General features: G+C 45.9%; 4 protein-coding genes across 7 annotated transcripts; 3 read left to right on the top strand and 1 right to left on the bottom strand.

The window, feature by feature from the left end:
* Window positions 1-762: 762 nt before the first annotated feature.
* pus7 (pseudouridine synthase 7) lies at window positions 763-5,819 on the top strand. 3 transcript variants are annotated; one of them, XM_029152474.3, is made up of 18 exons: window positions 763-979; window positions 1,214-1,294; window positions 1,432-1,734; window positions 1,830-1,914; window positions 2,050-2,166; window positions 2,246-2,390; window positions 2,842-2,859; window positions 3,107-3,218; window positions 3,327-3,404; window positions 3,513-3,641; window positions 3,811-3,936; window positions 4,012-4,073; window positions 4,150-4,310; window positions 4,552-4,678; window positions 4,764-4,865; window positions 4,991-5,120; window positions 5,211-5,302; window positions 5,408-5,819. In XM_029152474.3, the coding sequence occupies exons 3-18, from the start codon at window positions 1,442-1,444 to the stop codon at window positions 5,542-5,544; spliced, it is 1,914 nt and encodes a 637-aa protein (XP_029008307.1). In that variant the 5' UTR covers window positions 763-979; window positions 1,214-1,294; window positions 1,432-1,441; the 3' UTR covers window positions 5,545-5,819. The 3 variants fall into 3 exon arrangements, with proteins under 3 accessions (XP_029008307.1, XP_029008305.1, XP_029008308.1); XM_029152472.3 differs by having other exon boundaries at window positions 763-1,086; XM_029152475.3 differs by lacking the exon at window positions 2,842-2,859 and having other exon boundaries at window positions 766-1,086.
* Window positions 5,820-6,120: 301 nt separating this feature from the next.
* On the bottom strand, window positions 6,121-8,004 carry LOC114856773 (endonuclease domain-containing 1 protein-like). The gene is made up of 2 exons (XM_029152477.3): window positions 7,196-8,004; window positions 6,121-7,122 (listed from the first exon to the last, which is right to left on the bottom strand). The coding sequence occupies exons 1-2, from the start codon at window positions 7,604-7,606 to the stop codon at window positions 6,517-6,519; spliced, it is 1,017 nt and encodes a 338-aa protein (XP_029008310.1). The 5' UTR covers window positions 7,607-8,004; the 3' UTR covers window positions 6,121-6,516.
* Window positions 8,005-8,170: 166 nt separating this feature from the next.
* aplnr2 (apelin receptor 2) lies at window positions 8,171-10,685 on the top strand. The gene is made up of 2 exons (XM_029154805.3): window positions 8,171-8,682; window positions 8,932-10,685. Exon 2 carries the CDS (start codon window positions 9,033-9,035, stop codon window positions 10,437-10,439), a length of 1,407 nt encoding a protein of 468 aa, XP_029010638.1. The 5' UTR covers window positions 8,171-8,682; window positions 8,932-9,032; the 3' UTR covers window positions 10,440-10,685.
* A 162-nt stretch (window positions 10,686-10,847) lies between these two features.
* hdac10 (histone deacetylase 10) lies at window positions 10,848-15,399 on the top strand. 2 transcript variants are annotated; one of them, XM_055509422.1, is made up of 20 exons: window positions 10,848-11,004; window positions 11,538-11,672; window positions 11,750-11,846; window positions 11,926-12,023; window positions 12,141-12,245; window positions 12,323-12,391; window positions 12,472-12,598; window positions 12,777-12,842; window positions 12,928-12,987; window positions 13,091-13,180; window positions 13,341-13,447; window positions 13,538-13,605; window positions 13,713-13,929; window positions 14,009-14,045; window positions 14,133-14,218; window positions 14,350-14,406; window positions 14,494-14,575; window positions 14,651-14,839; window positions 14,960-15,119; window positions 15,209-15,399. In XM_055509422.1, the coding sequence occupies exons 1-20, from the start codon at window positions 10,946-10,948 to the stop codon at window positions 15,241-15,243; spliced, it is 1,944 nt and encodes a 647-aa protein (XP_055365397.1). In that variant the 5' UTR covers window positions 10,848-10,945; the 3' UTR covers window positions 15,244-15,399. The 2 variants fall into 2 exon arrangements, with proteins under 2 accessions (XP_055365397.1, XP_055365398.1); XM_055509423.1 differs by lacking the exon at window positions 10,848-11,004 and having other exon boundaries at window positions 11,656-11,672; window positions 11,750-11,821.
* The last annotated feature ends 12 nt before the right edge of the window (window positions 15,400-15,411 follow it).

Here is a 15,411-nt window from a genome sequence, read left to right as displayed (position 1 = left end):
CAAAATTAATGATCCGTAACACACATGTTCCCCAGTCAGCAGTAGATCCAGCCACTTCAGCCAAGCAAAACTGTCTGATATTGCCTACAAAATAAAGTATTAATACTGAATCGGTTGCTGCCAGCCAGTCAGAGCTAATGCACCAGCAAATGCTAGCAACATAAGCTAGTGCTACTCCTGAATATTCATTGAATATTAGTGCTATACGCATAGGCAAGGAAAAACAATGGCGGACAAAGCATTAGTGCTCCAGCAGGCTGGATTCCCCTCCCCTCAGTCTGACCGTTGCTGGGGCAGGTACTGTACAGACATAATCTTTCTGCATAGAAAATATGAAGGAATCTGAGTGTCCCTTTATTCTTAAATACTACCCGGGATGGCTTAGGTTAACTCCCATTGAAACCTGTGATGTTGTCTTTTAATGCCGAACCAATAAATAATGTGGGCAAATCAATACAGCAGTTAGAATAACATATGACCTATTCACAAAAACACTGAACAAAGCATACACCGTTGCCAACATATACAACAACATGTACATTAAGACATTGTGTACTTTTACTTACTACTACTACTACTACACTCTTGATATTTTTATGATATGTATATACCGTTACCTATGTATGTCATTGTCAATCTGTCAAGATGTGAAGGATTCTGTCACCACAACAAATTCGTCATTTTTGTAAACATACCTGTCATAAAGCTATTTCTGATTCTGACAGAAGTTGCCCAACAAATGTTTGCCCTACGCGATTCAGTAGATACGGCCATGCAGCCCACACCGCTCGATTGCTCAATGCGCATGCGTGGACACAAGTTTTCCGCTGTTTATGTAGGCTAGAGTTAATTTGCCGATTAGCCGTTCTTCTTTCCTATTAGAGCATCTGTGGCACATACGCACTGAGCTGCTGAGCCGTGGACCGAACCGGACAGGACCGGGCGGGTTTGGAGCAGGATCCGCTTCCGGTTTACACACGTGAGAGAAGAGCAGCTTTCGGTGAATGTAATCGCGCGTGTGTGGGCTAAATGGGAACGTCTCGCTGGAACCACGTCGTGCTTTGCTGTGTTCAGTCAGGAGTTTAGGTTAGCTTCGGAGCTAGCGAACGCTAACCTTGGCTAGCGGCGTTTGCTAGCTTGTTGACAACCACTTGAACACGCTAGCAGCTCTGCTAACCCGAGAGTGAATATATATTTCTGTGCTTCTCTAAAGGTTTGTGCCGAACAACAGATTCTTTAAGCTGCAACACGTGTTTCTGCCTCCACGTTTGTTGATCCCTCACCTGCGCCAACTGTAAGTAAGGTGTCAATATGAAGCCTAATAACTGCAGCCTGTCAGTTATTTAGTGTGGCGCCCAATCAAATTATGTCAATGTTAAACACAGTTGTGACACCATATTAACTACTACTGTGTGTTATCTTTTGTCGCAGCTTGGCTGCGATGGCTGAGTCTCAGCCTTCGGTTGTTCTTGACCACGTTGGAGAGAAGAGAGGATGTCCAGAGGATGAGAAGGAAGAGATACCGTCCAAGAAACCAAGAGTTGAGAGCGATCATGAGAACGGAGGGCCCGCCCATCAAGATGAGGAGCAGGGGCCTGTGGAGGAAGCCAGTGAAGGAGAGGAGGACGGGGAGACCTTCGCTGATATGATGAAACATGGCCTCACTGAGCTGGACGTGGGCATCTTGAAGTATATCAGTGACCATGAGGGGTTTTCAGGAATCCTGAAGGAAAGGTTCGTCTTAGAGAAAATGCAACTTTTTAAGCGACTCAATCTAAGGATTGTTATATGAATTGCTTAACGGATCCGTTCTTGTGGTTTGGTCCCAGATATTCTGATTTTGTGGTGCATGAAATCAACAAACAAGGCAAAATCGTGCATTTAGATGATCTGTCTGTCCCGGCAGAGGCTGCGGTAAGTTATGAAATTGCATTTTCGTCATGTGGCACTTGCTTTAGTTACTAAAATGTCCCTACATGGCTGGTTCTGTACGTTTAACTGGAGGCCTTGGTTCAGGTCTTTTTTCTTTTGTGGTTCTTTAATTTCAAGGACGTCCCGGAGGCTGAGCAGCAGTCAAATGAAACCGATGTACTGACTGCGGTGCAGAAGCAGGAGCTTGGTGAGCTGCAACTCTTCAAGAATAAAGAGGGAAACGTCTCCATTGAAGTGAGTTGACAACGCCTGCAGTCATTTCAAATCACAATTTACCCGGTAAATCTCCCTACATTCCTTTTAACATCGATAGGTGATGGAGGATACAAAGGAAAAACGGACGCTGGTCCACAAAGCCATCAAGACTCAATTTCCTGGTCTGGAGACAAAAACAGAAGAGAAGGATGGTCGCAAGTTCATTGTGGCGTATCATGCTGCTGGAAAGAAAGCACTCTCAGGTATGCAGAGAACAGCCTGGAACAGAATCCTTAGCCATGCATGTTCTTAATGCTTCAGGTTATCTGCTGCGGTGCATGTGGTTGCAGCTGAATTACAGAGCGGTAAAATATGTTGCATGCACTTGTGCATGTGCACGATGAATACACCTGCATGAGTACGCCCAGACCCTCCCTTTTTATAAAGACAGAAATCTTGATTTAGATGACAGCATTTCACAAAACAATAAGGTCCATTATGTTAAATGTCAGGTTTAAGTCTTCAAAGGACGACACTGAAAGCAGGGAGACTCCATGTTAGCTTACACCCATCTTCCATTAACCATTTAAAAGACACAAATCTCTCCCTGGCCCATGCATGAGATCTCACCCCTGAGACGTGACATGTAGTCCATACGGATCCTCTTCTTAGTAACATTGTTCTATCCCCCCTCTGCTGTTCTCTGGTGGATAGAGGTCAAAACTACTGCAGGTAAGAACCTGTTCCACAGGACAGAGGAAGTGGTTAAAGCTCAGAGTTACATGTCAGTACCTTCAAATGTTAGTTTGTTGTTTTTTTTCCCCTAAACCTCTTTTTATTCTCTCGAAATTCTGGTATTAAATAAAGAAATTACAACTGATGCAATTATAAAGATAATAATCCTATACTTGTCGTCTGTAGCTCAACATTTATTTATCCAGATCGTCCAGAACTTTTTTTTTCTCTGTGTCCATAAAAGCTCCAAGGAAACACTTTTGGCCCAAAAATCGTGGCAATTTCTGCCACTTTGTCTTGTATAAGGAGAACAAGGACACCATGGATGCCATCAATGTGCTTTCAAAGTTCCTCAGGTCTGATTATAGCTCCTTGTGTTTGCTTTGTACTAAGTCATCATTTAATCTTAGAAAGCTTGATGGTTTTTACTATATTAAATAATGTTAAAACATTTGTTATTTTAGGCTCAGACCCAACATGTTTTCTTACATGGGAACCAAGGACAAGAGAGCCATCACTGTGCAGGAGATTGCTGTTCATAGGTGAGTATGTGATCCTGTAAGCAACGTGATCACACTCCTTAGCATGCATACGTGTCTAACATGTGCTGGGAATGCATCAGCGGGTGATAACATGCTTTGTCGTGTCAGGATCACGGCAGAGAGGCTGGCTCACCTCAACAAGTGCCTCATGAATCTTAAGGTTGGAAACTTCAGCTACAAAAACCAGCCCTTGAAGTTAGGGGAGCTGCAGGGGAATCACTTCACTGTGGTCATCAGGTCAGCTTGTGTAAATGAATGGGGTGAAGCCCATGCAAATTACCTGTAGGTGGAGTACGTATCCACTCAGTTGATTTGTATGGGACAGGCTATGAGTCAGATTTTGTCATAATGGCTTTACAGAACTGAGAAGCTCACTGTTTTCTTTACCGGCATATTTGTTCATCAGGAATATCTCAGGAACAGATGAGCAGGTCCAACAGGCCATGACATCGCTGAAGCAGACCGGCTTCATCAACTACTACGGCATGCAGCGCTTTGGCACCACAGCGGTGCCTACACAACATGTTGGCAGGTAAAGTCTGAACCGAATGCTTGTATAAACCATGGGATTTTAAATGGTCACAGTCTGGTTTCTTGTTTTGGACAGGGCAATCCTGAGAAATGACTGGAATGAGGTGGTGGATTTGATTCTGAAACCTCGTCCAGGAGGTAATGCATTCCAGACATCGAGTGTATTGTTAATTGTGTTTTAAAGCGTTCCTTCACCTCTTCTTGCTTTCCACAGCTGAGAAAGAATTTCTGGTCCGCTGCAGGGAGGAGTGGGCAAAGTCTCAGGACCCAGAGGCATCCCTGAAAAAGCTGCCCAACAAGCGATGCGTGGAGGGGCAGCTGCTGCGAGGCCTGTCTATGTATGGCAAGAAGAACATCATCACTGCTTTCGGACTGGTTGGTTTTCAGCTAGTGATGGGTTCGGGTGGTGGGTGGACGTGTGGCACCTAAAGAGCAGTGGGAAGCAGTCCCTATCTGTGTAATGTTGCAACCATGAGGAACTGGTTTCCTCAACCTCCTTTTTTTCCAGCATCACATCTGTTTATGCATTAAACCCCTTATGAGACGTCACATTTGCCATTTATTTCTATCCACCAAGTTGAATTTCTGTTCTCTCTTTTTGCTTCTTTCTCTCCAGATCCCCCGTAACAACCGCCTGATGTACATCCACAGTTACCAGAGTGTGGTGTGGAACACCATGGTGAGCCGCCGGATCGAAGCCTTTGGTCTGAAGCCTGTGGAGGGGGACCTGGTGCTCAGTGGAGGTTGGTAGTTACACTTTTATTTCAGCTGGAGAATGTTGGAGATATGCAGAGATTTACTTTTTCTGATTTTGATTCCTTCTTGAAGCCACGGCACACGTGCTGTCTGCAGAGGAGGCTGAGACTCACTCCATCCATGACATTGTGATGCCCCTGCCTGGGTTTGACGTCATCTACCCCACTCACCATGGTAGGAATTAACTTTACCTGTGGGAATGATATAACACTGATCTATGTGAAAAAAGTAAAGCGGAACAGGATGATTCATTTTAAAAAGAATGATCTGATCATGTGACGTGTGTGCGCCTCCGTCAGTGGGTAAAGGTTACAGAGAGCTACTTGCTGCAGACAGGCTGGACATCGACAACATGAGGCACAAAGTGAAGGACTACTCTCTGGCAGGAGCCTACAGACGTGTCGTCATCAGGCCAAGTGATGTCAGCTGGTCAGTCCCTAACAATACAGTGCTTGTGTTAGTATTAGATTGTTAGTGTTTTCAAATGCATGTTTTATGACGTCCCTTTGTTTTGTGCAGGGAGGTGATTCACTATGACGATCCCAGGATCTCACTGGTGCACACTGACGTAGAGAAACTGGACAAGGCACCTCCTCCAGTATTCAATACTGGTAAATCTAGAAGTGATGCTTTGCAGTCTGTCACTGCTGTATTGAAAATAATCTGTAATCTGAGATTAAAACTGCATGCATGCATTCTTTTCACCAACCCAACAGAGGGCAAGTTTCGCTCCCTGCGGATGGAGTTCTCGCTGCCTCCTTCAACGTACGCCACCATGGCCATACGAGAAGTCCTCAAACTGGACACAAGCATCAAGAAACAAACGCAGCTAAACACCACCTGGTTCAACTGAGACCAGATCAGGCTCATAAACTGGACTTCCTGTGTGAGGTTTTTATGTGCTCGGTTTCTGTGTGAATCCAAATGTTATTTCTTTGTACTGCAAAGAGCTTTATGGTTTCTTTTAAAATGTTTTTACTTTAGCTTGAACGTAATGGCACATTATGACAATAATTACAGTAAAGCCTGAGCTGAACACTCGGCATACTCTGTACAGAAACATTTTTTTGTTTTATTTTACTTTAAAATGATTAAAAAAAGACTTCAGATTCTGAAGGGCAGTCTACAGTGAAAGTGGTTTTACTACTCAGTGCCCAAAAATGTCTCCCTCTGCTGACCATACGGTCAAAGCTTCATCTGCTGCTGGTCAAAACAGGCCCTGTAGGGTTGACCATCTGCTACTGTGGCTGCTGCCAGCTGGCAGGTCAGAGCAGTTCCTAGTCATATGACAGGTTTGTGTCCCTTCTATGTTTAAATATTTAAATCCTGTTCAGGGAGCAGGTCATAGACACTACTAAGTACAGCAAAAAAATAGATTTCAATTAATAATGAAGAGAGCGGTCAATTACTTTGATTCACTTTATTGGGAAACTGGTGTGAAGGAGTTCTGCTGGGAGCAGTGTGTCACTTACAGCGGTACACTTGAGAAGATGAATGTGAAAATGTAAAGCTGGTGATCTAATCTGTGCTCAACAAAAGGCTTACAGAGTACACTAGACTCGACACCAGGCTCCAGGTTTATATATGTCAGAATTAAAGTGAGATAAGCTACTACCTGTAAAAAAAAGGACCAAGTTTACCAAAGGGACTGATATTTTTTTATTTGACCAATGTTGACTCAGAACCAATCATAATGTTTTTGAGATCATTTTAAATTTGACATTTTTCAAGACCCAGTGAAACTAAATGATACTATGAAAATACCAAACATTGTTTTTGCTGATTTATATTATTATCTATGTCAACATGAAGCTGCTGAATGCCCTCAGGGCAGGTGCAGGGCGCTGTTTGGACTGTTAGGAGGGATGCAGTTGTCGTAGAAGATCTGGAAAGAGCTGCTGACATAAGTGACCCTCTTGAGGAAGTTCTCCAGCTCCTGCACGGTCGTCTCCTGGACCTTATTATTCTCCCTGTCGTTGAGCCCGTAAGCTGCAAAGGCCGGGAACTTTGAGCGCTCAGAGAAAGGCGCATTGTGGTCAAAGTCAACGCAGCAGTAGGCCGACCACAGGTAGGTGGGGATGCCCAGGCGGTTGATGTTGTGACGGCGAATGGTGTGACCCGAGGTGGTGACCCCAGTGATCATGTAGGCCGCGCCGCGGCAGTAGTTGTTGAGCCTCTTGCGGATGATGTGCTCGTGGTCCTTCCAGGGCCCGATGTTGAACTCTCTGACCTGAGGGACCACGTTGGTCAGGGTGTAGGTGGCCGCCTTGTCGTCGGGGTTGGCCTGGTGCTCGTCTGGACTCAGCTGACCGCGTTCGTAGATCACGCTGTCCGAGTAGTCGTCCAGAACAGCCTGAGCGTCCTCGAAGCTCTTGTGAATGTTTTCTGAGGGGAACTGCTGCATTTCTCTGGAGCCAGAGGTTGTGGAAAGCTGCACAGTAAACATCGGCTGCATTAACAAAAAGCATTTTGACATAAGACCGTCCCCTTGAACGCAGCCCTACCTGTGGTTCATACATCCAGGGAACGTCCACCTTCTTGAAACCGTCGGAGCGCTTGAAGGTGTATGCGGAATAAACGGGGATGTGGTTGAAGGAGTCGTACAGGGTCACGAAGCGCGGTTTCCCAGCGTAGAAGTGGCAGATCCTCTTAAAAGGCTGCTCCTCCAGCCCTCGAGGCTGCGTCCCCATGTACAGGAACCTCTTGCACTCGGGTGAGAATTTGTCCTGCACCTCCGCTGCAGCCATCGCGGTGACGAGCAGGCAGATGAGCACCGGATCTGCTCTGTAGAGAGTCATGGCGGCAGGTGCTGTGTGTCTCCACAGGGCGTTTAATCCCTCTGAAGCTTTGCCTCTACTACAGCTCCAGTGATAAGGAATATGCAAACGCTTATCTTTTACTAGTAGCCAACCCATTGCTGCTTTTCAAAGGCTATTACCAGCCCCGTGGCTTTATAGTCTCTGAGAGCAGCTCAGGCCCTTTTCTAATCTCTCAGCTCTTCCTGTACCTCGTCGTCTCCCACTGTGACCCACAGGCTTTAAAGTTCCTGCTCAGTCAAAAATGTTCCGTTTGCTTTTACTCTCTTTTCTTTCCCAGTAAGTAAAGTAAAGAATGTTTTGAGGAACATCTCTTTCCATAACAACAGGTTGACGGTAGCATGACCTCTGGCCCTATGGAAACAAACGCTTCCTGTTTACTGTGTGAGCATCTTCACTGTTTACTCTGCAGCCGCACACGGATCCAGTGACTCTTCTACTGGCACTAAATCTAATAATTGTGGTCAAATTAAAATAAAACCATGTTGGGATCACATCTGTCCTCTGTTCTACATTTCATTCTGTGAACAATATGAGTTATATGTTATTTACTTATTCAAGTTATTCAGTAGCTTTACATGTTATAATATTTTTTATAAGAATGAAAGACACTCAATTATCCTGTGCACATGTTTTGGAAGTTGCCCTGTGTTTGTATTTTCCGGTATCGACAGTCAACACAGCTGTGGGTTAACGTCCATTTTTACATTACTTTGGTTTAAAGTCGTGGTTGTCCCTGTGTGTGTTTGAACATGTGAGACACTGAGGACAATGGTTCCGATAGGCACAGAGACTACGAGCAGCCCTGAGCACCGGGGCATCTATTGGTGAGTGTGTTTGCGTGTCTCGGGTTTGTGGGGGCAGTTATTGTGTCTCGTGGGAGGTGCGTGTTGTTTTTGGGGTGGTTTGTTTGCAGATCTCGTAACTCTGCCAGGGTGGTCTGCTTTGGGAATAAGAGAAAGTTTCTGGTTGTGTGTATTGACATTTATGTTTGTGCATGTGTTGGGTGGGCGGGTGTGTGTAGAGGACAGTGCTTTATATGCAGCTTTAAGGGGAAGACACAGCTTCCACAGCTTCCACAGCGCAGACGAAGAGACAGAGAGAGGACAGAATGAGAAGAAGTCTGAGTTTAACCATCAGACGGGAGTTTGTTCACGTTGGTGAAGTAGCCTGAGGTGAGTAAGGATGCATGTGTGTATATCTTACACACTTTATTACAATTAGGGTCCTTGTACTTTCTTGATTTGCACTTGTGTTCTGTAAAGTGAAAAACAATGTAAACTCAACTCAGACTGGAATGGTCACAAACAGACAAAATGGAATAAAAATAAAACGGTGTTTTAGGCAAATTGATTTTGTCTAATAATTCTCAATGCATCCTGATCTTAATAATGTTCAATTATTTTTTTCCATGGCGATTTTAGAATCAAGACACAGAAGAAATCAGGGAGGACAAACCTCTGCACATTTAGTGCTTTTAATATAAAAGCCAGTGGATGTAGAAACAGCAGAGCTGGATCTACAGATGTCAGACACAGACCTCCTCGCCTCCCCCTCCTCCTCTCCTTCTCCCCCTCCCCTCTTCCACTGTGATTACACTGACTGGTCTCCCTCCTTCTCCATCATCCCGTCCGTCTACCTGCTGGCCTTTTTAGTTGGTTGCCTTGGCAACGGCCTGGTGCTCTGGGTCTACGTGGGCCGAGCCGAGGGGAGAAGACGAACGAGGGCTGGGGATGAAAGCAGGAAGAAGATTGGACACGTGTGTTTTTGCTGCATCAGAACCAGTCAGGCGACGGTTGCCGGAGGTGGAGGAGTGAACCAGGAGTCATTTCGTCAGAAGAAAGGAAACAGATATTCCTTAGGACAAAACAACAGACCCTCCTCCCAGTCCTCCAGCTCTTCCTCTCCTCCTCCCTCCATCCCTCGCTCCTCCCGCACCCTCACTGACTCCCTGATAGCCAGCTTAGCCCTAGCAGACCTCTGCTTCCTCGTGACTCTGCCGCTCTGGGCCGTCTACACAGCCATAGGCTACCACTGGCCTTTTGGGCAGCCCCTCTGCCAAATCAGCAGCTTCCTCACCGCTCTCAACATGTACGCCAGCGTGTTCAGCCTGAGCATGCTCAGCGTGGAGCGGTACTGGGTTCTGACCGGACGCCACCCCCCCAGCCACCATGCCCCGCACAGCTTCCCCAGCAGGGCGCTCTGGGTCCTCGGGGGAGTGTGGGTCCTGGCCGGGGTGCTGGCGCTGCCCGGTTTGCTGCTGCGCTCTGTCCAGGAGGTGGAGCTGGACTCGGACTCTGGAGATGGTTCTGGATCAGTACTTCTGTCCTGCCAGATGGATTACTCCTTGTTAATAGGGGCAGAGGTGGAGGAGGCCGACAGGGAGAGGGCTGAGATGTGGTGGACGGCCGCCTTGAGTCTCAAATCAACCTTAATTGGCTTCGTGCTGCCTCTGGTCATTTTACTGGTCTGCTACTGCTCCCTGGCCCAGTTACTGAGCAGACATTTTGGAAAGGGCCCTCGTCCAGACCGCAGGCGCCAGCGCCGGCTCCTCAGGGTTATCGTGACTTTAGTGATGGCCTTCTTCCTGTGCTGGCTGCCGCTGCACGTCAACAAAACCGTGTCCATGCTGCTGGAGTTTGGTTTCGTGCCCTACTCCTGCCCTTTAGACCAGGTTTTACTCGCCGCTCAGCCCTACGTCACATGCTTGGCCTACCTCAACTCCTGCCTGAACCCCGTCCTGTACGCTGCCTGCGACCCGTCGTTCAGGAGGAAATGCAGAGGAGCTCTTCTCGTGTTCTGTAGGAAAGTAGAGGAGGAGTCAGCGGATGAACGAGGGGAAGAGAATGAGAAAATGAGCTCAGCTCTTCCTAGAAGAATGCAGGAGGATACAGGGGACAGGACCGAGGAGGACATGGTGACTGAAGGCTGAGAGATTTCCCACAAACTTTCCCATGTGAACCAAGCCACCACCACTCTGCTTCTAATATTTACCTTGTTTATTAATTTCTGTTGCACTATTGTGAATGTTATTTTTGAATAAAATCACAGACTGGGTTGTTTATTCAAGTGACATTTTTGCTTTGGCTTCCTACAGATAAACTAGACAGAAACACAACAAACAGGCAATCCTTACAAATAAAAATATAATCAAGTCAATAAATTTATGTCACAAAGAATAGATGGATATGTGTTGTACCTACACACACTGAGGACACATTGGATAATTATACGCTTTTGAGAACCTTTTTTTACTTGAGCTGTGTGTGTGTTGCTGGTTAGAATTGGGGTCAGAGTAGATACCGCATCCAAACAGGTGGTGGCGGTAGTGCGCCTTAACGTTGTTTTCACTAAAGACAGCTAAAAGAAGAGCGAATTGCACTTCAGGGTAACGTTAACGGTGTGTGCAGCTTGACGCGTGTGAGAAAACAGAAGAACATGGGGACTGCGTTGATTTACGACGAGGAGATGACCAAGTATAAACTGCTCTGGGTCGAGTGAGTAGAAGTCAGAGTTAATCAATGTGGACATTTACTGGTAAAATGAAACAAACAAACTCACGTTGTTTCAGATCTTAAATACATATTTCATATTTTATCGAATAGATAAATAAAGGAATTCAATATCTAATGAATAGAGTTATCAATACAATACAGTTTATTTTCCGGAGTTGGTTACGTCCAGTTGTTTTTTCGACGGGAACTGAAAGTTGGGCTTTGTTTCTGGTCCGGTCAATTAACGAGGAACACCGCAACTGGTACAGTTAGATGTACAGCTGATTTTCTCCTCGATTTAAGGCAGCAAAATTCACTTTTTTACATTTATCTACAACAATTTTTCATCAGTACACTGTGATGTGTTCGTAATTTCATAAACATAATGAAATATAAATTGAAATAATGAAATAAAAACAAATAACTGTATAACACTTCACGTCAACTTTGATTTCACACATTTTTTGGATTTACTACCGAAGACATAAGAGACACAAATGCAAATGCATATATTTGAAGTGTTCATCGCTCCACAGTCCGGCATGCAAGTTCGAAGTTCCCGAGCGACTGACTGTGAGTCATGGGGCTCTGGTTGAGAGCGGTCTGGCCGATCGTTGCGTCTCCGTACCCGTCCGAGAGGCGACAGATGCGGAGATCCTGCTGGTTCACAGGTCAGAAAACACAGCAGTTTATTGCGGTCGTGGGGATGGAGTAAGTACTGTACCTTAAACCTTGCTGCTCCCAACAGTGCGGAATACCTTGAAGCCGTGAAGACGACCCCGTCCATGAGTCTGGAGGACCTGATGGAGTTCACGCTGCAGTATGGTGACGTCTACTTCCACCCAGTGGGTCTTACATTCAATATTATTTGCCTCTCAATTGCTGTTGTTGTATGTTGTGTTTGTTTCATTTCCGTTCTCCTAGAACATTTATCACTGTGCCAAGTTGGCGATAGGAGCCTCGCTGCAACTTGTGGACAGTGTGATGACGGGGAAGGTGAGGAATGGCATGGCCCTGGTCAGGTGAGGCTGTTGGCTGGTTTAGTCGGGTTACTGGATCTTTTGAAATTTGATGTTCATCAGTATGCGATGAAACACTCAGTGGAAAATCTATTATTATTCATATCATGTCTTTCCCAGACCACCAGGACACCACAGTATGCACAGTGCTGCCAGTGGTTTCTGTATTTTCAACAATGTGGCCATAGCAGCTCGATACGCCCAGCAGAGACACGGAGCCAAGAGGTGATGTGGCTTTTCATGCAGATGTTGATTCTGGCAACAGCTGCTGCATCCGTCTTTACCGTTTACATGTTTTGCAGGGTGTTGATAGTCGACTGGGACATACATCACGGTCAAGGGGTGCAGTACTGCTTTGAGGATGATCCAAGGTTAGTGCTTACTAAAGGTTCTTAAAGGTTTGTCTAGTGGTTGTTTCCTGGTGAGTTCAACTCTGTATGTTTTGTTCCAGCGTGCTCTACTTCTCATGGCATCGCTTCGAGCATCAGAAGTTCTGGCCTCAGCTCAAGGAATCAGACTTTGACACAGTTGGCAAAGAGAAAGGGGCAGGATTTAATATTAATGTACCATGGAACAAAGTAAGTACACAGAGTAATACTGTAAAAAAACACTGGAAACTCTATGCTTCAATACATTTACTGTCTGATAATATGGAAGTCAATGGATATAATTCAGTTTTTATTAAAACCTTTTCATATTCTTTGACCCAATGATGATGAACGTGTTAATAAATGACTTCTTGTTGCGCTCGTTAAGGTAGGAATGCAGAACAGTGACTATCTTTCAGTCTTCTTTCATATTCTTCTGCCAGTGGCGTATGAGGTGAGACAGAACATTCTCATTTCACTAACATAAGGTCTGATGTGTTGGCCATAATTTATCTGGGACTTGTGATTCTTTCTCACAGTTTTGCCCAGACTTGGTGCTTGTGTCTGCGGGCTTTGACTCAGCCATCGGTGACCCAGAGGTGCTAAATACAAACATGAAGCTGGAAATGCACGTGCGCTTTTGTTGTACATGATGCGACACATGCACCTGTTGTACTGATTTTGTGGTGTCTTCGTGTTCAGGGTGAAATGCGCGCCACTCCAGACATCTTTGCCCACCTCACTCATCTCCTGATGAACCTTGCAGAGGGAAAAGTGTGCGCTGTGCTGGAGGTCAGTGTGTTGTTACCTACATGACATTTAAAATGCCGAGCTGCAAATGGGATTTGACCATTTTCTTTGGGTTAAGAGTTCATAAAACTTGCCTGTGGGTCTGTGAATGTGCTGCTTAGCGTCAGAGAACCTTTAACGTTGATGCTGTGGATGTTTCCAGGGAGGATACAACTTGACGTCACTCCCACAGTCCGTGTGTCAGACAGTTCACACGCTGCTCGGAGATCCTGCCCCGTGTCCTGCAAACCTCGATGCTCCCTGTAAAAGGTCGGCTCACTAGCCGTAATATTTATGCATCGCACCTCTACAAGTGCGAGTGTTTCTAAGAGTGCAGTGAAATGATGTCTTCTCTTTCAGTGCGCTTGAGTCCCTTCAGTGTGTCCGGTCAGTGCATAGAACGTACTGGTCCTGCCTCCGACATGCAGGTTTGCCCTCTACTTACTTCTGAGCTATTGCCTCTTAGTATATAAAAAAAAATCTGCACTACATCTGTTTTCTGCCTTCTTACATGTTTAATTACACTTCCCTGCAGCCGATCTGCCCACCTCCTGCAGCACCAAGCACATTAACACAGCAGAGGGAGCGGATCAGGAGCCGACAGAGGAAAGCTCACAGGAGATTTTTTGGCCACCGCCCATGAAACGAGTCTTTCCGCCCACCCGCACAGCTGTAGTGCTCCCTGATGACGTCGCTTGCCCAGACGGCTGTAAACGCTGGAGTTTACTGGAGCATCCTGACCCACAGCTGTGGTGGGAAACAGTTCATTTCTTACGCTCTAACTTTTTGTACTCCTTGTGAATCTTAAACAGGGTTTTCTTTCCGCTACAGTCTTTCTGCCCTTGTGGATAAGATGGTGAAGAACGAGGTACAGTCAGGACGCTGTCTTGTGTTCAGTGTTATCACTGACATGCCTGCTTCACTGACTGACATCACTGTGTTATTGCTGCCTCAGATCTGCAACGGTTTGGTGCTGGTCCCTGACGTCTCCGTGGCGATGATTTGTTTGGCCCAGCACGCTGTAGCTGCTCTCAACAAACGGTGCAGTAATGTGGATCTAACTGAAACTTTCCTAAAGTGTCTCAGTGGAAGAAATGATTCAGCATTATGAGAAACATTCAAACTGGATTTCACTGTGATGTCTATTTTGAAACCACTCCCACTGTTTGCAGGCTTCTAGTTGTGTGTGTTGGAGATGGAATGGTCCCGATTCAAGGCACAGAGGACGGGTAACAATGATTTGTGCTCTTTTACATTAGAAACTGATTAAACGTGTCCTTCCTGACTCTGCCACTCGCATTTCTTTCCATCCGTAGGAAAACACTTGTGGTGCATTTCAGCAGGAAAGAATCAGAGGAACAAAGAGGCAAACATTTCATTACTGTGCATCTAACGAAGGTACTGCATATATGCAAACTCAGTGTCGCGTTTGAGTTGCACTGAGTTGTTCTGAGTGTATCCGTCCTCTGACAGGGCTGCGGTGACGCATCAGGATTCATACAGGCTGTGCTGAGCCTCCTCCTGCCTCTGGGGTACGAGTATGACCCCGGTCTGGTGCTGCTGGTTCAAAAGCCAGATAGTGGGGTCTGTGACAGCATGTGGCGACAGCTGACCGGTCTGCTCCAGGGCCTCGCTCAAGGCCACATGCTGGTTGTCATGCAGGTAGGAAAGCTGCTGCGTGGGTCCTGACGTGCAGTCAATAACATCTATTTCTCATTTATTAATTTTTATTCAATAACATCCATTTATCATTTATTAATTCCTATTCCTTGTTGATTTTAGGAGGATGAGAGGAAGCATATTGGCCCCACGTGCTCCTCCCTTCTCGGCATCGCAGCCCCCTCGCTGGGGCAGCTGCATTCTCTTCTACCAGAGGATGTTGAGGCTTTAGAGAGGCTGAGACGACGGCTGACGCCCGACTGGAAACTACTGCAGACCACGGGTGAGTGCGTAATGAACTGCTTTCCACGATTACACAAAATATGACTTCCAGTCAACTATGTAATCATTTGAATATCTGTGTCATACAAGTAGCAGAAGAACCCAGAGGACGCGAGGAGCTCTGAAGCCCAACCTGCTTCTCCTTGTTTAAAAAAAGAAAAATATTTTGCCAAGACTTTAGTCAAATTGTGACCTGAGGTAAACAGTATTTTAAATATGCTGCTTTTGATGTATGAGGTCTATGTGACTTTCCCACTGGGATGAATAAAATATTAAAGTATTTAGTGATTTGT

The sequence above is a fragment of the Betta splendens genome, chromosome 6 (assembly GCF_900634795.4).
Source record: "Betta splendens chromosome 6, fBetSpl5.4, whole genome shotgun sequence".
Lineage (NCBI taxonomy): Eukaryota > Metazoa > Chordata > Actinopteri > Anabantiformes > Osphronemidae > Betta > Betta splendens.
The sequence above is the reverse complement of the archived record's forward strand: the minus strand, read 5'-3'. Positions and strand labels throughout refer to the sequence as shown.

What these genes read in the sequence shown, in the direction of transcription:
- pus7 (XM_029152474.3), top strand. Translation starts at nt 1,442, where the DNA reads ATGGCTGAGTCTCAGCCTTCGGTTGTTCTTGACCACGTTGGAGAGAAG. An exon ending in AGGCCAAGTGATGTCAGCTG is followed by an intron (nt 5,121 to 5,210) that starts GTCAGTCCCTAA and finishes TGTTTTGTGCAG; the next exon opens with GGAGGTGATTCACTATGACG. An exon ending in TCCTCCAGTATTCAATACTG is followed by an intron (nt 5,303 to 5,407) that starts GTAAATCTAGAA and finishes CCAACCCAACAG; the next exon opens with AGGGCAAGTTTCGCTCCCTG.
- LOC114856773 (XM_029152477.3), bottom strand. Translation starts at nt 7,606, where the DNA reads ATGGGTTGGCTACTAGTAAAAGATAAGCGTTTGCATATTCCTTATCAC. An exon ending in CCTGGATGTATGAACCACAG is followed by an intron (nt 7,123 to 7,195) that starts GTAGGGCTGCGT and finishes TTTACTGTGCAG; the next exon opens with CTTTCCACAACCTCTGGCTC.
- aplnr2 (XM_029154805.3), top strand. Translation starts at nt 9,033, where the DNA reads ATGTCAGACACAGACCTCCTCGCCTCCCCCTCCTCCTCTCCTTCTCCC.
- hdac10 (XM_055509422.1), top strand. Translation starts at nt 10,946, where the DNA reads ATGGGGACTGCGTTGATTTACGACGAGGAGATGACCAAGTATAAACTG. An exon ending in AAGTGTGCGCTGTGCTGGAG is followed by an intron (nt 13,181 to 13,340) that starts GTCAGTGTGTTG and finishes GGATGTTTCCAG; the next exon opens with GGAGGATACAACTTGACGTC. An exon ending in GAAACTACTGCAGACCACGG is followed by an intron (nt 15,120 to 15,208) that starts GTGAGTGCGTAA and finishes GTGTCATACAAG; the next exon opens with TAGCAGAAGAACCCAGAGGA.